At 45.4% G+C, this 21733-nt stretch overlaps 1 protein-coding gene across 1 annotated transcript in view; it reads left to right on the top strand.

Moving 5' to 3' along the window:
• The window catches only part of LOC311248521 (disabled homolog 2-interacting protein-like), a gene marked incomplete at its 3' end in the record, with an annotated part of 101075 nt that overhangs the window by 14887 nt on the left and 64455 nt on the right, over positions 1-21733 (top strand). Inside the window, exons 2-3 of the mRNA XM_084338012.1 lie at positions 6800-6898; positions 20406-20479. Of these exons, the coding sequence (XP_084194138.1) occupies positions 6800-6898; positions 20406-20479 (173 nt within the window). The remainder of the gene's footprint in view (positions 1-6799; positions 6899-20405; positions 20480-21733) is intronic.

Below are 21733 nucleotides of genomic sequence, written 5' to 3'. Positions count from 1 at the left end.
AGGGAGGCGAAACTTTGCTTCTCAGATAAACTGCGGCAGCAGCTCTCTGAGGGGAATTCCTCCTCTGTTTGGAAAGGCCTCAAGACCATTACAAACTATAAGCTGAAGTCACCACAGGCGCCTGATAACCTCCCCCTGGTGAACGAGCTAAACACATTTTACTGTAGGTTTGAGAAAGAGGTTCCCCCCGCCCTCTTCCTTCACCCACTCGGTCACAACCTCCATCCCCCCACCCCAGTGCCCCCCCCCCCACACCCCCCCCCCCTCTCTCTGTCAGTGTGAGAGAGGTGAAACGGCTGTTTTCTAGTCAGAATCCCCGGAAGGCGGCCGGCCCGGACTCTGTCTCCCCCTCTGCCCTGAAGCACTGTGCTGACCAGCTCGCACCGGTGTTTACCACCATTTTTAATGCATCGCTGGAGCTGTGTCACGTCCCAGCATGCTTCAAGGCCTCAACCATCATCCCCGTCCCCAAGAAGGCCAAGGTCACGGGCCTTAATGACTACAGACCTGTCGCCCTGACCTCTGTGGTCATGAAGGTCCTGGAGCGCTTTGTCCTGGCCCACCTGAAGCTCATCACAGATCCTGTGCTGGACCCGCTGCAGTTCGCGTACAGAGCCAACAGATCCACAAAGGATGCTGTGAACATGGCTCTGCACTACACGCTGGAACATCTGGACTACGCGGGCAACTATGTCAGGATCCTGTATGTGGACTTCAGCTCGGCCTTCAACACCATCCTTCCACCCATCCTGGAGCACCAGCTATCCCTGCTGCAGGTGCCGGCCTCCACTCGCAGGTGGATTACCGACTTCCTGTCCAACAGGTCTCAGCGGGTGAGGCTGGGGAAGAGCATTTCCAGCTCTAGGTCCACCAGCACCGGTTCCCCGCAGGGCTGCGTTCTATCCCCACTACTGTTCTCCCTGTACACCAACAGCTGTGCCTCTCTACACCCCTCGGTCAAACTCCTGAAATTCACTGACGACACCACCCTGGTGGGTCTCATCTCCAGGGGGGACGAGTCGGCCTATAGGAGGGAGATCGAGAGGCTGCAGAGCTGGTGCAGCTGCAACAACCTGGAGCTCAATGCTCAAAAGACAGTGGAGATGGTAGTGGACTTCAGGAAGAAAGCAGCCCTGCCCCCTCCCATCATACTGGGAGGCACTCAGGTGACCTCCGTGGAGTCATGCAGATTCCTCGGCATGACCATCTCCCGGGATTTGAAGTGGGAGCTCAACATCACGGGGCTGCTCAAGAAGGCCCAGGGGAGGATGTTCTTCCTCCGGCAGTTGAAGAAATATAAACTGCCGAGGACCATGATGGCCCAATTCTACACGGCCATCATTGAGTCCATCCTCACCCACTCCATCATCTCCTGGTTCCCCGCTGCAGCGGCAAAAGATCTTGCCAAGCTGCAGCGGGTGATTCGCTCCGCGGAGAGGGTGATCGGCTGTCCCCTGCCCTCCCTCAGGTCCCTGCACGACTCCAGGGCGCTGAAGAGGGCGAGGAAGATCATGGCCGACCCATCCCACCCCGGTCACAGCCTCTTCACCCTGCTCCCCTCTGGGAGAAGGCTGAGGATCCCAAAGGCTGTGAAAGCTCGACACAGACTGAGCTTCTTCCCCTCAGCCGCCAGGCTGATCAATGCCTCAGGTCCCCCCCCCCCCCTCGGTACCCCTCCCCCCCCCCCCTCTGCCCCCAAGTGACACTGGCACAATGACACTGACTGCACTGCACTAGTCCGTACTGGATCTATGCACTCTTCACTTTATATATATATATATATATGTATTTTATTGATTAATCCCCCACTGCACTGTTTCGTTTCTTGTCTGTGTTGGTGTTGTTTACTGTGAAAAAAAAAGAAAATGCATACACTGTATTGCTGCAACAATTACCAATGTGTTTTACACAAATGGCTCAATAAAGGAATCTGAATCTGAATCTGAGACTGACAGGCAGGAGGTCCAACCTCCCGGCCAATCAGTAAAGGCGTGGAGGGGTTTATTAGTCCACCCCTTATGACCCCTCACCCCTGATACGATGCAACAACAAAGCAGAGCCATGACACCAGTCGTAGCACGCTACATGAAAGCACATATACCTGTTAGGGTAATAGCTTCACATTCTGCACGCCAGCCACAGACCATAACCTCGTTTGTGCAAAAAAACTGGCTTTATACACGGCTTCAGGCTCATGTGCGAAATTTGCCACCTGCATTTTTACACCTTTACCCTAAAGTAAAGAAAAAACACACACCAAAGAGAGGGGCCAAAGGCCTTGGTACAAGAGCTATACATGTAAACTTCTGTAGGCTAACACCTAACCCAGTTGTGGACTCAATGCCACGTTTATCTTAAACGTAAAAACACGATACACACAACCCTCTTTACACAATAAAAAAGGCAAAAGTTCACTCTCACTACTGCAAGAGGAACGCCGTCTTTTATGACGAGAGAAGACATAAGTCCTCGACCAAGTGCTAGCTACAGGCCTTGCTAAGTCATACATAATAGCGACCAAACAATTTTCAGAGAAAACTGCACTCTCCCTAAGCAAGAGCACAACCCCAACAGTAGCTGAGGGATTACACCGTATCCCCAAAAATATAGTGAATCAACACACGTTTTGTGGGGGGGGGGGGGGGGGGGGGCCAACCGGGGAATAATTTCACCCACCCCCTCACCACCTCACCCCTGATACGACGCCAAAAGAAAAACAGAGCCGTGACACCAGGTGCATCGTTATTTTTTTTTTTAAACTTTGACCAGTCAGCTGGTTCTTTTAGCGTTTATCGCTTTTTCATCGCATTCATACTTGGTCAAGTTCGACCGACAGAAGCAGGCTGAAAGGGTTCAGATGGGGGGGAAGACACTCTGGGAAAGGCACGGCTGCCGTCCGGGATTCGAACGCGCTCAGCCCCAGATCCGTGACGAGCACGGTTGTCCACGGCGCTGAAATAGCACTCGCGGTACGTGGTGAGCTACTGGAGCTCCCCCAGGTGCATCGTTATTAACCAAAAACATTCGGGAGGGGGAGGAAGCAAGAGTGGGGCAATGTCCTACGGACATCTTACCTGCACCTCGTACGCAGGACGAAATGGCCGCAAACACAGGTTGGTCTACCACGTTGACGATGCCTCTCGCTGGCCAGAAGCGGCGACGGCTGGAGCCTCGCTCCGGTGCGACGCCCCCCTCCTGCGGCCGGTCATGGCGCAGGCCTGACGACATCTTCTGCCAGAAATGACGCCGTAGTCAGAGTGCCAGGGCCCGCTACCTCCTCACGGCTAGCGCCAATGGTTGTAGCATAAGCTAACAGCTAACTCCAGGCTAACTGATAGCATCAAGCTAACGTTTCTAGCCGAGCGTAGCCGCCAGCTAACGACTTAGCCTAACAGCTAACTGGCTAACAGTTAGCTTCTACCGGCTATCGATAGCCACTAGCTAACGCAGTAGCAAGCTAAGCGGCTACTCTGAAGCTGTATAACGTGAGAAATAGTGATAGCGGCCAACACTTCTGACAGCCGCTGTCTTTTCCTCTTTTTATCCGAAAGAAAAAAGGGAAAAGGGCAACACACGTCCCTCTCACAGAACGGTGTTTACCAGACACAGCAGCATCGGCAGTAAGCCCTGTTGTACGCGGGCTGCAGCCGACTCGAGCTCGGAGATATTCTCATAATGAAACACCAAGCTCGCATCCCTCGTGCCGGGTGTTTTCGTCTTGAAAAATGGGGCCAGCGCGGTGGCAGAGGGTATCCGTTTTCCAGAGACCCGGGGAATTGAACCGCAGACTCGGAATCACGGCCCCAGGAAAACAAAGCTACGACTTCACTGAGGTGGAGCACTGTGTTATCGTGGGGCATCAAACTAGAACCCCCTCCACGCCGCTATGAGGGGCAACAAAGGGATTCTAGCCTGGAACCAACCTTACGCAAGCTGCACAGTTGTCCCCTCACAACTGACACACCCGAGGCTCGCGTCGCAAAAAACACCACCCGCCCTGGGCGACCGTCAGCCCTCACACAGCCGACCGCCTCCCGAGGCACAGTATCCAGCTGCAGAGCCGGAGACAATGCCGGCGGGGATTGCTCAGCAACGCGCGCCCCAATGCGAAGCGCCGGTGGAGGTCAGAATGATCATCATCTTCTAGACTATCCGGTGGTGAAGACATTATCGCTTTCTTTTCTCGAAAAATAGTGAGAGAGAAAACAAAGATACAATGTCAATGCAGCTCCTTTTCTCTTCTTTTCTTAACTACTTTGGCACTAAACTTAAAGTGGTGTATACAGACACCTTCGGTGGTGAAAGTAGGGAAGGAGCTGATTGTGTGGCCACGACCCCGCTTATATAGGAGCGGATGTGGGTGTGGCCAGGCGGAGGTAAATAGGTGTGTGCATGTGGAGAAAGTTCTTCATTATTAGAATGGATAAAGGGATAGTTCCAATAGAGCAGAGCGTAAAGCTATACGATCTATAATGTAGGTTTCCATAGCTATGCGGATGATACACTGTACATATCTGCTGAACCAAATGATACAGCTATTAACTCCATCACAGACTGCTTATTGGCAATAAATAAATGGATGAGTAAGAACTTCCTGAAACTAAACGAGAACAAAACTGAAATTATAATTATCGGCCCCAAAACAAAAAAAGAAACGTTAATAAAGAACCTGAGAGGACTAACCCCTTGGATCAAATCTGAGGTCACAAGTATCTGGGTTATCATAGATTCAGAACTGAACAGAGCCCTGGTGGAGAGCTTCGTGGGGTGGAGCGACAGCATCCACCTCCAACTCAACACCAGTAAGACCAAGGAGCTGGTGGTGGACTTCCGGAGGGGCAAGAAGAGGCCCCCCCCGATTCCCATCTCCATCCGAGGGGTGGATGTGGAGATGGTGGACTCATACAAGTTCCTTGGGGTACACCTGAACAATAAACTGGACTGGTCGGACAACACAGAGGCCCTCTACAGGAAGGGACAGAGCAGGCTGTTCTTCCTGAGGAGACTCAGGTCCTTCAATGTGTGCAACAAACTGCTGCAGTCTTTTTACCAGTCTGTTGTGGCCAGCATCCTCTTCTATGCTGTGGCATGCTGGGGAGGCTACATCAACTCAAGGGACACCAACAAGCTCAACAAGCTGGTGAGGAAGGCTAGCTCCGTGGTGGGAGTCGAGCTACCTAGACTTGAGGTGATGGTAGAGAGGGGGATGATAAGGAAGCTGGATGCCATCATGGAGAACCCCTACCACCCCCTCTACGACGAGCTAGTCAAGATGAGAAGCTCGTTCAGCCACAGACTCATCCCCCCCCGACACTCAACTAACCGCCTCGGACAGTCCTTCATACCAGCGGCCATCAGCAGTGGGCAGCGACTAGCAGCCTCCAGGCCCCACAACAGGGGGCAGCGACAGCGACTGCTACCAGACATTGACCTGGGACTTATAGGAACCCAAGGGGGACAAAGTAGACTACCCTGGTACTTTGATTAATGTATACTCAGTAGATAGTAAATTATAACACTACCTCATGCATACTGCACCTTATGTGACACTGTGAATAATGTGAATATTCCTCAGCTAGTCAGATAGTAAATTATATTGACCATATTGATCAAATTGTTTACACTGCCTGTGTTGTCTTTTACTACTGTATACTGTGTTGTTTTACTACCTGTACCCCTCCCCCCCTCCCCCCCATGCTGCTATGATGCCTGAATTTCCCCAAGGGGATCAATAAAGGAATATCTTATCTTATCTTATCTTATCTTAACTTCAATTATCATATTAACAAAGTGACCAAAACATCGTTCTTCCATCTCAGAAATATAGCCGGTTAGACGACTGTAATGCAATTTTCACAGGTCTCCCTAAGAAAACCACAGAGAGGCTTCAGCTAATCCAAAACTCTGCAGCCCGACTGCTAACTAGAACCAAAAGGAGAGAGCACATTAGTCCAGTCTTAGCTGCTCTACACTGGCTTCCTGTAACATTTAGAATTTACTTCAAGGTCCTTCTCCTTACATACAAAGCTCTAAATGGACAGGGACCTAGCTACATCGCCAACATTCTAATAAATTACAGGCCAGCAAGAACACTGTGATCATCAGCTGCTGGACTACTAGAGGCTCCCAGAAACAGTCAAAAGAGGATTGGTGATGCAGCCTTTATCAACTACGCCCCAAAACTATGGAACAAACTGCCCAAAAACATCAGGAAAGCCAACTCGCTAGACATCTTCAAAAGACAGCTTAAAACCTATTTCTTTGCTCAGGCATTTAAATGAAACATCAGGGACATCCTAACACAAATTGTACTTTACCTGCACTTGTCTTACCCTGCCTACTTGTATACACTTCCTATCAAATTCATGTGTCGGTTCTATGCCAATTTTATCTCACTGCACACTTTTTACTTTTTACTGATGCACTGCTCTGTTGTATGTTAAATACCCTGTTGTATGTCCGTTCTATTTTTAAACTGAATCAAACCGCACTTTTTTACTCTGTCTATTCTATTTTTATTATTTGTATTACTGAATGGAACTGTAAACAGAGAGGCCTATTGGGATGCTAGATCCTAATGTGAAACACTGTGATTTACCTTACCTTGCTACCTCTCTATCTTTTTTATGCTCGCTTATGCCTGTATTTTTCACTGTTGTGAAGCACTTTGAACTGCAACTTCTGTATGAAAAGTGCTATACAAATAAAGTTATTAACTTATTATTATTATTATTATTTGTTTCCTAGGTAACAACCTCTATCTTGTCTCCAAGGTAACAACCTCTATCTTGTCTTCTAGGTAACAACCACCACGGGGACCAAGTGTTTCTCATGTCGCTCTGCAGCAGAAAGAGACAAATGGATGGAGAACCTGAGGAGAGCAGTTCACCCTAATAAGGTATTTATCATCTAGATCTACCGGTACTGTATAAACACACACACACGCACGCACGCACACACACACACACACACACACACACACACACACACACACACACACACACAAACACACACACACATATATATCATATATATCCATAGCCATGAAGTGCTTTGAGAAGCTAGTAAAGGGCTACATCTGCTCCTCCCTCCCCATCAACATGGACCCCCTGCAATTTGCATACCGCCCCAACAGGTCCACGGAGGACGCCATAGCCCATGTGCTGCACACAGCAGCATCACACCTGGACAAGAGGCAGGGGAACTATGTGAGAATGCTATTCATCGACTACAGCTCGGCATTCAATACCATAGTCCCCTCCATACTCATAGCCAAGCTCAGGGACCTGGGCTTGAACTATGACCTCTGCCAGTGGGTCTTGGACTTCCTGACTGGCAGACCCCAGGTGGTGAGAGCAGGCAACTGCACCTCCTCATCCATCACCCTCAACATAGGGGCCCCCCAGGGCTGTGTTCTGAGTCCCCTCCTCTACTCCCTGTACACACACGACTGTGTGGCTCAGCGGAGTAGCAATACAATCATCAAATTTGCTGACGACACAGTGGTGGTGGGCCTGATCTCTGCCAACGACGAGAGGGCCTACCTGGAAGAGGTCAAGGTCCTGGCGGGATGGTGCCAGGAAAACAGCCTCTCCCTGAACGTCAGCAAAACAAAGGAGATGATTGTGGACTTCAGGAGGTCGGGGGTCAAGGACTACAGCCCCCTCAGCATCGACGGGGCACCGGTTGAGAGAGTCAACAGCTTTAAGTACCTCGGAGCCTACATATCCGAGGACTTGACATGGACCACACACATTGACAGTGTTGTGAAGAAGGCACGACAACGCCTCTACTTCCTCAGGCGCCTAAGGAAGTTCCAAGTCAGTCAGAAGATCCTTAAGAACTTCTACTCATGTACAATAGAGAGCATCTTGACCGGCAACATCACCTCCTGGTTTGGGAATAGCACTGCACAAGACCGAAGCAGACTACAAAGAGTGACACGTTCAGCCGAACGCACAATTGGAGGGGGGCTCCCCACCCTCCAGAACATTTACAACAAGCGTTGCAAGGGCAAGGCTAAGAGAATCATTAAAGACTCCAGTCACCCGAACAACTGCCTCTTTGAACTGCTGCGGTCAGGCAAGCGATACCGGAGTCTCAAGGCGAGCACAGAAAGACTCAGAAGAAGCTTCTATCCCCAGGCCATCAGGCTGCTAAACGAACAATGAACACTACACAACAACAACCACCAAACGCACATAGCACACACATCCACACGCACACACTCACTTTAAACAAACACACTGTAGCACCCACTCCACACACTTTATAGCACACACCCACTTTAAACAAACACACTGTAGCACCCACTCCCCACACTTTATATTTATTGATGAAGGATTGCACTACAACTCGTACACCTTACTGTAAATTGTACCTAAATTGTACCTCATCCCATTTCTGCTTTGCACTATATAGTACTGTACATTAGTACACTGCATAGTATTGTATATTATATGGTAACTCAGAACATTGTACATATGTCTATACCGAACACTGTGACCTCATTTTCTTCTTCTAAATTACATGCTATACTATGTTATTTGATACTATCTTGTCTAGCACAGTCTCTGGAGCGTAACAGTAAGAAGCATTTTGTATGAAAGTATTCTGTACTTCTGTATGACAACTATTAAAGAAACTTGAAACTTGGAATCTAGTAATTATATTAAAGTGGTTTCAAGGACGATTCCACTCATCTGGTTTTTCTCAAACTGGGATAATTTCAGTTTGTCTGCTGTTAGGGTTAGTTAGTAGGTTTAGTTAGTGGGGTTAGTTTGTAGGGTTAGTTAGTAGGTTTAGTTAGTGGGGTTAGTTTGTAGGGTTAGTTAGTAGGTTTAGTTAGTGGGGTTAGTTAGTGGGGTTAGTTTGTAGGGTTAGTTAGTAGGTTTAGTTAGTGGGGTTAGTTTGTAGGGTTAGTTAGTAGGTTTAGTTAGTGGGGTTAGTTTGTAGGGTTAGTTAGTAGGTTTAGTTAGTGGGATTAGTTTGTATAGGGTTAGTTAGTAATAATAATAATAATAATAATAATAATACTTCGTTTTATATAGCGCCTTTCAGAGGACCCAAGGTCGCTTTACATAAGGGGGGGGGGGGAGATAACAAATTAACAAACATAGTGGACAGACACAACATATACATATAAAGTGAGAAAGTTAGGGGTTGAAGGCCAGGTTGAAGAGGTGGATTTTGAGCCGTTTTTTAAATGAGTCCAGAGTTGGGGTGGTGCGGAGTTCTGCGGGGAGGGAGTTCCAGAGGGTGGGAGCTGCCACACTGAAAGCTCTGTCCCCGAACGTCCGTAGTCTTAGTTAGTGGGGTTAGTTAGTAGGTTTAGTTAGTGGGGTTAGTTTGTAGGGTTAGTTAGTAGGTTTAGTTAGTGGGGTTCGTTTGTAGGTTTAGTTAGTAGGTTTAGTTAATATGGTTAGTTGTGGGGTTAGTTAGTAGGGTTTAGTAGGTTTATTGATGGTTTAGTTAGTGGAACTAGTTTGTAGGGTTAGTTAGTAGGCTTAGTTAGGCTTAGTATAATAATAATAATAATAATAATAATAACTTTATTTGTATAGCACTTTTCATACAGAAGTTGCAGTTCAAAGTGCTTCACAACAGTGAAAAATACAGGCATAAGCGAGCATAAATAAGATAAAAAGAATAGAGAGGTAGCAAGGTAAGGTAAATCACAGTGTTTCACATTAGGATCTAGCATCCCAATAGGCTCTCTGTTTACAGTTTCATTCAGTAATACAAATAATAAAAATGGAATAGACTAAATCACAGTGTTTCACATTAGGATCTAGCATACCAAAGTGTGATAAAATAGTTCAAAAAAAATATAACAGAGCAGTGCATCGCTCTTAATCAGTTTTGAATTACAACAGAGCAGCATAGAACCGACACATGAATTTGATAGGAAGTGTATAAGTAGGCAGGGTAAGACAAGTGCAGGTAAAGTACAATTTGTGTCAGGATGTCCCTGTTGTTTAATTTAAATGCCTGAGCAAAGAAATAGGTTTTAAGCTGTCTTTTGAAGATGTCTAGCGAGTTGGCTTCCCTGATGTTTTTGGGCAGTTTGTTCCATAGTTTTGGGGCGTAGTTGATAAAGGCTGCATCACCAATCCTCTTTTGACTGTTTCTGGGAGCCTCTAGTAGTCCAGCAGCTGATGATTGCAGTGTTCTTGCTGGCCTGTAATTTATTAGAATGTTGGTGATGTAGCTAGGTCCCTGTCCATTTAGAGCTTTGTATGTAAGGAGAAGGACCTTTTTTTGTATCCACTTTTTCTCCCATTTTCTATTTTTCTCCCATCCCAATTTCGTATCGTCCAATTCAACCCTCCCCTGTCTCGAACGCTGTTTCTTGCCTCCCACAAGCTGGCTGCAATGTGGACGAAGCCATACATAGCACGAGTCCCCTCCGATACTCGAGGTAGCAGCCGTCGCATCTTTTCACCTGCGCGGCATGATCTTTCAGCGTCAGGGGTCTGCGCTTTGGAGGGGCGCCGCCCCCATCGCTTCTTGATTCTACTGCGCAGGCGCACCAACCGACCTGTAGGAGTCGCTGTCCACAACGTCCGATCCCCACCCCTCAGTTTTCCCTCCCCATAATACTGCCAATTGTATTAGTACGGACGACCAGCCAAACTGAAAACAATGTGGAGAGCTGGGCTCGAACCCAGCATCTCCAGCATTGGTGGTGAGTGCCTTGCCCACTGCACCACCTAGCCGCCCAAGGAGAAGGACCTTGAAGTCAATTCTAAATGTTACAGGAAGCCAGTGTAGAGCAGCTAATACTGGACTAATGTGCTCTCTCCTTTTGGTTCGAGTTAGCAGTCGGGCTGCAGAGTTTTGGATTAGCTGAAGCCTCTCTGTGGTTTTCTTAGGGAGACCTGTGAAAAGTGCATTACAGTAGTCTAACCGGCTAGATACTGTATGAATGCATGAATTAGATTCTCAGCATCGTTTTGATTAATAAATGGTCGTACTTTTGCTATATTTCTGAGATGGAAGAACAATGTTTTGGTCACTTTGTTAATATGAGAATTGAAGTTCAGTTCTGAATCTATGATAACCCCAAGACTTGTGACCTCAGATTTGATCCAAGGGGTTAGTCCTCCCAGGTTCTTTATTAACATTTCTTTTTTTGTTTTGGGGCCGATAATTATAATTTCAGTTTTGTTCTCGTTTAGTTTCAGGAAGTTCTTACTCATCCATTTATTTATTGCCAATAAGCAGTCTGTGATGGAGTTACATTTACATTTACATTTAGTCATTTAGCTGACGCTTTTATCCAAAGCGACTTACAAGTTCTGTACGACAAGTCATCAGGAAGGGTACAACTCTATCAGCTGAGTAACAATGTTCATCAGAGTGTAGGTTAGTTTATTAGGACAAGTGCATGACAGTAAGGTTAGTTAGGGTTAGATATATATATACAGTATTTTTTTTTTTTCAGATAATGGTTGAAGAAGTGCGTCTTTAGTCGACGGCGAAAGATTGGACAGGGTTCGGCTGTCCTAACTGGGGTGGGTAGTTCATTCCACCATTGTGGGGCAAGGACTGAGAATAGGCGACTTCTCTTTGATGACCCTCCCGGAGCTTGGATAGGAGTAGGTCTGAGGCGGCCAGAAGATGCAGAGCGTAGGGGTCTTGAGGGTGTGTAGTTAGAGACCATTGACCGGAGGTAGGCGGGAGCGGTTCCCTTTGCCGCACGGTATGCTAGGTCGAGGGCCTTGAAGCGGATTCGTGCAGCAATGGGGAGCCAGTGCAGGTCCCTCCCTAAGGGCGCTTTCACATATACAGGGTTCCCACGGTACCTGGAAAACATGGAAAACATGGGATTCATTTTTTCATTTTCCAGGTATGGAAAGGCATGGAAACTGAGCAAAAGTGACCAATTACATGGAAATAGAAACAGTTGTCCTGGAAAAAATGTATTGGATGATGTGTAATAAAATGTAACTATTGAGCACAGAATTAACATGAGTTTATAAAAACCCTTTACATGTGAACAGCTTTTACTGTAGATAGAAATGGATGATCCCATGTTGTAGAGCATGCTCTTGGCATCCTATATGGTATATTGGATGTTGGAATTTGATGCAGGCAACTTGGTGAGCCAAGGGAGCCTTGGCATCTACAGTGAAACTTGAGTGAAACTTCTTATGCAAGTTTATCCTCAAATGTAAGTAGCTGTGTTTTAACTGTGTGGTAAACCTGGGTTTATCAACGTTAGTTAGTAAGCAGTGCAATCTTTCAGCAGTCAGTCTGGAATTAATGTATGCATTCAAAAGTGGTGAATAAATGTTTTATGGGCCCATTGTAGTGATTATTAATATTATTTAAGTTAAGTTTGGCCATAATCATGTATTTTGCCATAATCAGGTAGCTGAAAAAAAATTCATTATATATATATTTATATTAATCATTTTCGGCCTTTCTGCATTCGGTTTTCGGCCAACTGTTTCCTATTTTCGGTATCAGTTTTGGCCAAGAATTTCCCTTCAGTGCATCGGAAACCCATTGGGGGGTGCGTCAGCTAGGTGGGGAGGTGACAGGGGGTGCACGGCCAAAAAAGTTTGGGAACCGCTGCTATAGATCATCACTTAATATGGTACCTGGAAAATCAGGAGGTGGTATGGAACAAAATGTCAAGGCAACCGTGGGAACCCTGATATAGTTTTGGTGGACTCGGTGCGGACTCGGTGCGGTTCGGGGGGTGAAGTTGCAACATTGTTGCATTCTTCATTTGGTTTGTCTGCTTTTACATTGCAATTTGTCAAGCGCACTAAACTTTCGGAACAATGTCACGCGGTCGAAAAGGGCGCTCGTCTATTGGACACAATTGAGTGGAAATGTGTGTGTGTGACTGCGAGCATGTGTGTGTGTGCGCGCGCGTGTGTGTGACTGCGAGCCCTGTCTGACTCCAGATCAGCGGAGGCGACGGCGTCACAATTTTTAGTCGGTGGTAGGGTGACCAGGTGTCCCGCTTTTGGTTGTACTGTCCCACCATTTGACCGAATGTCCCGCGTCCCGCATATTGAGGGATATCCCTCTTTTCGAAGCAAAAAAAAAACATGGGTCTAAAAGCCCCTCCCTACAGTAAACGTAGCAACCCGCCTCTTGTCCACACACATTGCTCTGCTCGTGACGCTACCTCATATCGCAGATCTGATTGGTTAGGTAGTAATTTAGCGCTCTGCTCGTGAGAGTCGTGACTCACTTCCTATATTTGGTCCGCGTTTGGTCCGATGAAGTGAACCGAGACCTACGTTTTCAGGCGGACCAGAGTTTGCGTGTTTGGTCCGCACCAGAGTTCGACTGAGTATTCACACCACCCCAAAAAAAGCTGACTATCCGAGAAAACGAACTCTGGTCCGATAGTCCGGACCAAACAGCTCTGGTGTGAAAGCACCCTAAGAAGTGGGGTGACATGGGCAGACTTCGGTAGGTTTGAGATCAGGCGGGCCGCTGCGTTCTGAATGAGTTGAAGAGGTTTGGTGGCAGTGGCCGGGAGGCCAGCAAGCAGTGCGTTGCAGTAGTCGAGGCGGGAGATGACTGGACGAGGAGTTGGGTGGCTTCTTTTGTCAGGAATGGGTGGATCCTTCTGACGTTGCTCAGGAGGAATCTGCAGGTTCTGGTTGTCGCTGCAATGTGAGCAGAGAAGTTCAACTGGTCGTCAAGGACAACACCAAGGTTCTTGGTGGTCGGGGACGCGGTCACAGCTGCATTCTCGACTGTGATGGAAAGGTCGGTCAGGGGGGAGGATTTGGCCGGCAGGTGGAGCAATTCTGTTTAGCTTAGGTTCAGTTTGAGGCAGTGTTAATTTTGTTGACTAAATTGATGATGAAAGATGTTCGTCAACGAAGGTTTTTTTCATGACGACAACGAGACGTGACGTCACGTTACTGAAGACCATGTCACGCTAACGAGACTAAATAGTTTATTAAATATCGTTGACCACAACTGAGGACACAAAAATGTAATTTACAAAAACCAGGACGAAATTTCACTTCATGTATGTTGCTATTGTTGACTAAAACAAGACAAGACAAAATAATTATAACTTTTCTTAATGCCATCGTCCCGAGTTGAGCAGTGTGACGGGGAGCTCTGTTATTAGCATTAGCTGTAGAGCTATTTGAAAAGCTAGTTTTAGCTTAACCTTACCTTGGCTAAAGTTGGGACTATTCATAATCCAGCTGCAGACCTGCAAGCAAAGTACAGAAAGTTGGCAAAGGAGTATTCCAAGGTAAATCACTTTTTCACCAGTAACGTGACATTGTTTGTATTTCCATCTAGCTCGCATTAGCTAGTGGCTAACCTAGCTCACGCTAATGTGGCTAACTGATCGACCTCTCCCACAGAATTAATGACATGTTGCAGACAGCCATACCGGTGACAATGTTTAGCTTTTAGTGCCAAATGATAAGAGTCTGAGGCGAAGTCTCAAAAGAGAATGTTGAATATTTATTTTGCATTAAAAATCACAACAGAGCCTCTGCTACTACATTAGCTAACCTAAACGGAGCCGACTGGATAGGAAGTGCGCAACAACGTGTAACGTCCGTGCGGAACCAATGTACCAACAACCATTCCGTGGGTGAACTCATTGAGTTTAGTTGTCAATTAATGATACTAATACTAATCTATACAATCACCTGTTGTTGAATAAATACCATTACTTTCTAGTTATTACTAAAAAACAGTATATATAAAACAGTAGCTGTAAAAAAGAAAAGAAAAAAAGTTTTATAATTTATATAATATAATTTTTTTTTTATGTATGCACTGGTATCGGATCAGTATAACCAGACCTAGACCACCTCTAACTCTAACCCCTAACCAGACCTAGACCACCTCTAACTTTAACCCCTAAGTTAGGGTTGTGACTTAGAGGTGGTCTAGGTCCGGATAGGGGTTAAGAGTTGGTCTAGCCCTTTACATCCATCTAAATAATAATAATAAATTATAATGAATGCTTAACTACCCCTAAGTTACCCTAACCAGACCTAGACCACCTCTAACTCTAACCACTAACCAGACCTCTTCCATGTGGCACTTTAACACTGACCTCAGAATGTGATTTTATATAATGTTTTTATGCAAGCAGATTGCAATCAGTGTGTACTACTACTAGTATTACTGTGTGTTCTGTTTACTTAGTTTACAGTATCCTGTTATAGAATAAACCGCTGCCAGACACAGCAGAGAGAGATAGGACAGACATGACAGAGAGGACAGACACAGCAGAGAGAGGACAGACATGGCAGAGAGAAAGGAAAGACACAGCAAACAGAAGACAGACAGAGTTCAGCGTCGTCTCTCTGGTCAGAAACAACGTCACCACATTTGTAATGCTCTCTTTGATGCATACATTGGACCATGTCTACACCAACATATACTGTAGGAGCAACAATACATTGGACCATGTCTACACCAACATATACTGTAGGAGCAACAATACATTGGACCATGTCTACACCAACATATACTGTAGGAGCAACAATACATTGGACCATGTCTACACCAACATATACTGTAGGAGCAACAATACATTGGACCATGTCTACACCAACATATACTGTAGGAGCAACAATACATTGGACCATGTCTACACCAACATATACTGTAGGAGCAACAATACATTGGACCATGTCTACACCAACATACTTCCTGTGTATCACTTGTGCCGCTGACTCAGATTCCCCTATGTTAAAAAATAAATACGCAATTTAAATCAGAAAATGTTCCATGTTGACTATTTCTGACTTCTGACCATTTTTACCCCATGAACTAAAAATAGACAAAAATGTCATCCGTTTTCGTCGACTAAATCTAGACTAAAACAAAAAAGACAAAATTGAGACAAAAACTAACTAAGACTAAATTGCTCAGACATTTAGTTGACTAAAACTGTCTAAACAAAAAATAAATGAAGATGCCTAAATATGATGAAAACGAAAAAGGAGCACTTGACACATGACTAAGACTAAAACTAAAATGAAAATAGCTGCCAAAATGAACACTGGTTTGAGGTGGTTGGTCGTCATCCAGAGATGTCGGACAGACAGGCCGAGATCCGCTCAGAGACGTGGATATCTGAGGGAGGGAAGGAGAGGACGAGTTGAGTATCATCGGCATAACAATGATACGAGAAGCCATGAGACGTGATAATGTTACCCAGTGATTTAGTGTAGAGGGAGAAGAGAAGGAGTCCTAGGACCGAGCCCTGGGGGACACCCGTCCACGGGTGGCCGACAGGGTCCCTCTCCATGACACTTGGTAGGAGCGGTCATTGAGGTATGATGTCAGCCATGTCAGCGCAGAGCCAGCCACTCCCATTCCTGCTAGGGCCGCGAGGAGGATCTGATGGTTGACTGTGTCGAAGGCTGCAGATAGATCTAGGAGAATCAGGACAGAGGGGAGGCCTTTCACTTTTGCTAAGTGAAGTGCCTCTGTGACCGCAATGAGGGCCGTTTCTGTGGAGTGGCCAGTCCGGAAGCCAGACTGATTAGGGTCTAGGAGGTCATTCTGTAAGAGATAAGCAGTACAGTAAGTTGGTTGGATACAGCACGTTCAAGTGTTTTAGAAAGGAAGGAGAGAAGAGAGACAGGACGATAGTTGCCTATGACGGTGGGGTTCAGGGTTGGTTTTTTTATGAGCGGCGTGACTCTGGCTTGTTTTAGGAAGGTGGGGACCACCCCCGAGTTGAGTGAGGAATTGATGGTTGCAGTTAGGAATGGGAGGATGTCCGGGGCTATAGAATAGAATAGAAATACTTTTATTATCCCGTGGGAAATTTGACACTGCAAATCGCTCAACATTTAAACATTTAGACAGAACAGGTCACGAATTAGAATAATAAAACGAATCAAATCAAGTTGCCTAGGATAAGAGTAGAGTAAAATAGAATAAAAATGGAATAAAATATACAGTAAACAAATACAGTAAAAATATACTGAGGTCTGCAGTAGGTGTAATATTGCACAGTGCTGTTTCAAACTAAGTCCAGGAAGATGGTAACTGCCACTCTGTGCTCAGTGATGCAGTGAGGCACAGTGATGCATTGTATAGTCTGATGGCTGTTGGAATGAAGGACTTCCTGTGCCGTTCAGTGCTGCATTTGGGTAGTGTGAGCCTAGCACTGAACCTGCTCCTCCTGTCAGCCAAGTCTGTGTATAGTGGGTGGGAGGGGTTTTCCCTGATGGCCTGGAGCTTAGCAAGGCTCCTCCTCTCCGCCACCCTCGCTAGGGAGTCCAGCTCCACCCCAACCACGCTACTAGCCTTCTTGACCAGCTTATCCAGCCTGTTTGTGTCCCCTGCTCTCAGTCCGCTGCCCCAGCAGGTCACAGCGTACAAGAAGGCGCCCGCCACCACCGACTCATAGAACATCCTCAACATCCTATGGTCTGGAGGAGTGGGGAGGGTAGCTGGTCCAGCTGGCATGTAGTCGGACGGTTTGACGTTACCAGTGTCAGGGTCTTGGCTTCTGTAATGGGAGAGAAAGATGACAGAGTGAAGGATGAGGTTCTCGATTCAGTATTTGGAATGGGTGGGGGTTGGGAGAAGGAGCTGCGGATGTTCTCCTCTTTTTCCTCAAAGAAGATCGCGAAGTCTTCGGCAGAGAAAGATGAGGGAGGGGGGGGTGGGGGGGGGAGTGAGGAGGGAGGACATGGTAGCATGCAGTTTGCGAAGATTCTTGGCAGAGGGGTTCATTTGTTGAACTTCCCACCACAGTTAGGACAGCCGAAACCCAACCAATCGTTGTCGACTAAAAACACACTTCTTCAATTCAAGAAAAGAAAAGAAAAGAAAAAAAATGAACTTTCTTACTGTCTTCTACCATGCACTCTTCTTACTATACTAATATGTCTCTACTGCTATGCACTCAACACTGCAGCACCCAAGTTTCAACATTGTTACTCAGCTGAAAGAGTTATACCCTTCCTGTTGACTTGTTGTACAGAACTTGTAAGTCGCTTTGGATAAAAGCGTCAGCTAAATGACTAAATGTAATGTAATGTAGGGTTAGTTAGTGGGTTTAGCCCGTCTGTCTCTCTCTCTCTCTCTGTACGTTCAATGATTTGAAGTAGCGTTACACTATAAAAACGAACTGGATAGTTGATGATAATAAACATTTCACTTCATTAGCAAAAATACTGTAAAATAATTGTATCTGCTATAAGATATTCTCCATCTCTCTCTTGTGTGTGTGTGTATACACATTTACTATAGGCTACTATTTTTTTCTTTATTTTTATTTTTATTTTTTTACATGGATTAGGCTAATTAGCTTTAACGATCTTGATTCCGGGGCCTATTTTATACATTGTATATAATGATAAACAATGTCATAGTAACGGGCGGGTGTTATATTATTTCAAGATAATAAACTAGCTATGATGAGTCAATAGATAAAAAGCCAGACCCCAGGAAGACTAGCTTGACTCTGGTGCAGCAAATGGGAAGACCTCTTTTGCTCAATGCTGCCCCCTAGTGGGCCAGTGTACAAGTACAATGAAATAACTTTTTTGTATGCTAGGTCAGGGGTTCCCAAACTTTTCAGGCCGCGACCCACAAATAACGGTGTCAGAGAGCCACGACCCCCACTATTATAGTTCAAGTTTTCAAGTTTCTTTCAAGTTTCAAGTTTCTTTAATATTTGTCATACAGAAGTACAGAATACTTTTATACAAAATGCTTCTTACTGTAGGAGGTTTTATTTTTTTTATAAATGTAAATGTATGGTTGAAACATGCACACGTTCAAACGCACACACACTAATAAGCATTGGAGGCTTTTAACCAGGGCCAGACTGGGGAAATCATTCAGGCCAGGAAATATAGTGCAAAATATAGCCCCATTCAGGCCACTTTTTAAGCAGGGTGTCTGGGGGTCCCCCACCAGGACATTTCTTGTTACAAAGACTTCATTTCCTGCATTCTGGTGCAGGAATTTTTTTATTTGTACCCTTTAAATGCCAGTGTTTGTGATGGCATCACAAATTATTGTTAAAAAACAGGCTAGCATATGTATGATTAACAACAACACTGATTTTGATGGATTTTCAGTTTTTTTGTAATGTCAGATTGAAAATAATACAATATTTTATTCAACTTCAGCCCTGATCATAACACCACATAGTCATTTTATAATTCTAACCCTTTAAATGCCAGTGTGTGTGATGGCATATATTTGCAATATACCAAATGCAAAGTAGATTTTTCTGGGGGGGATTATTACAGGCTAGCATGTGTCAATGATTAGCAACAACAGTTTTTTGTAAGGGTCCCGCCTCCACCAATCACATGCGGCTCCCTTTGTGTGTGTGTGTGTGTGTGTGAGAGCAAGAGAGAGAGAGAGAGAGATAGTTCTCCAACTTGTGTGAGTTGCAGTGATCTCCTGGTTGTTCCCCACCTAGGTTATCTAACTATTGCGCTGCTGCAACTAGAAACACTGTCCTGGCCTGCTTTTAAGTTCAGTGGCCTGACTGCATAAATTTATTTATTTAAATTTTTTTAGGATAAAAAAAAATGGAAATCATCTGGCGACCCCGACTTTGGGAACCCCTGTGCTAGGTCTATCAAAGCAGCAGTCAAGACCAAGGAAACTATAAAAGAAGGAAGAGTAATCGCGTCAGAATACCTGCATTCTATACCAAGGAAACTATAAAAGAAGGAAGGGTCATAATAACGTAACAATACCAGCGTTCTATAACAAGGAAACTATAATAGAAGGAAAGGTCATCACGTTCAGAATACCAGCTGTTGTAATTATTTTCACTCTTCATATGAAGCTGTTTTTTTTTAAATGCAAATACATTTTTCAAATCAGATATTTTTCACCTTTTTTGTATCATTCACATACAGTAGAACTACAGTTTTGAACAGATTCAGGTGTTTGGTTAATCGAAGAGATTTCTGCAGAACTAAATGGTGCATGTTTACACCATGACACTTTGTGACTTTGATGGCAGTTATATTGAAGACTATAGGAGATGTAAATAATACAAAAGATAATATACAAACTATCTGAGGAAATATACATCAATCAATATATCAAACGTTAACTAGTTAACAATACACCAAATTTCAGATGATTCTGATATCTGAGATAATAACCTGCTTAAATAAAATGTCATAAACGAGGAGATGGATAATCCCATTGAACTCAATGTCGGCCAGACGGAAAGTTTCCACACTTGGCACCAATGTGCGTTCAAGCGCTGCACGGTGACGTGATGACCCTTCCTTCTGTTATAGTTTCCTTGGTCAAGACGAGGAAAGGCAGGATCAAAAGTATATATTTTTTACTAAACTGTTTTTATGATGTGAAAACTACATTTGTGACCTACACAGTCTGAGCCTCAGTGAATTGTATTGAAGTGTGTGTGTTTGTGTGTTTGTGAACAGGACAACAGTCGCCGTGTGGAGAACATGCTGACAGTCTGGGTGATCGAAGGAAAGGACCTGCCAGCTAAGAAGAGGTGCTGTGTCTGTTGTGTTGTGTTGTGTTCTGTTCTGTTCTGTTATGTTCTGTTCTGTTCTGTTCTGTTCTTGTATGTTCTGTTATGTTCTGCTCTGTTCTGCTCTGTTCTGCTCTGCTCTATTCTGTTTGGCTCTGTTCTGTTCTGCTCTGCTCTATTCTGTTCTGCTCTGTTCTGTTCTGCTCTGCTCTGCTCTGCTCAGTTCTGTTCTGCTCTGTTCTGTTCTGCCCTGCTCTGTTCTGCTCTGTTCTGTTCTGTTCTGTTCTGTTCTGCTCTGCTCTGCCCTGCTCTGTTCTGTTCTGTTCTGTTCTGTTCTGCTCTGTTCTGCCCTGCTCTGTTCTGTTCTGTTCTGTTCTGTTCTGTTCTGTTCTGCTCTGCTCTGCTCTGTTCTGCTCTGCTCTGCCCTGCTCTGTTCTGCTCTGCTCTGCTCTGCTCTGTTCTGTTCTGTTCTGTTCTGTTCTGCTCTGCCCTGCTCTGTTCTGTTCTGTTCTGTTCTGTTCTGTTCTGTTCTGTTCTGCTCTGCTCTGCTCTGTTCTGCCCTGTTCTGTTCTGCTCTGCCCTGCTCTGTTCTGCTCTGCCCTGCTCTGTTCTGCTCTGTTCTGCTCTGCTCTGCTCTGCTCTGCTCTGTTCTGTTCTGTTTTACTCTTCTCTGTTTTGTTCTGTTGTGACTGGGTTGCTTCTCACCAGTAGTGATTCTGTAGATGAAGGGATATTAAGAAATGTTGTTGATTTCAGCTTGTTCCATGCTGTAGTATTTTCTTAGTCCAGGTTTAGCCTAAGCCCAGGTTTAGCCTTAGTCAAGCTTTAGCCTCAGTCCAGGTTTAGCCTCAGTCCAGGTTTAGCCTCAGCCCAGGTTTAGCCTTAGTCAAGCTTTAGCCTCAGTCCAGGTTTAGCCTCAGCCAAGGTTTAGCCTTAGTCAAGCATTAGCCTCAGTCCAGGTTTAGCCTCAGTCCAGGTTTATCCTCAGCCCAGGTTTAGCCTTAGCACAGATTTTTTGTTGTTGGGGTTCCATGGTTTCTCAATAGAGCCATGTCATTTAGCACAGGTCAGTGCAAGTCAGGGACAACTCAGTCACATGTTTCAGTGAGCGTTACTCATAGGCTGGAGCACAGTGTGTTTACGAACAGGAAACCTGTCTGCGGCACATGCAAATTTTTTTGGACTAATCTTTAGTTTATCACCGAATTAACCATTCCATGTTGCCAATAATTTACCAGTGACTTAAAATATCAAAGAAAAACAACTACGGTACTG

Source organism: Notolepis coatsorum (genome assembly GCF_963971535.1).
Source record: "Notolepis coatsorum genome assembly, chromosome: 2".
NCBI classification, from domain to species: Eukaryota; Metazoa; Chordata; class Actinopteri; order Aulopiformes; family Paralepididae; genus Notolepis; species Notolepis coatsorum.
This window is presented reverse-complemented; position numbering and strand designations above follow the sequence as displayed.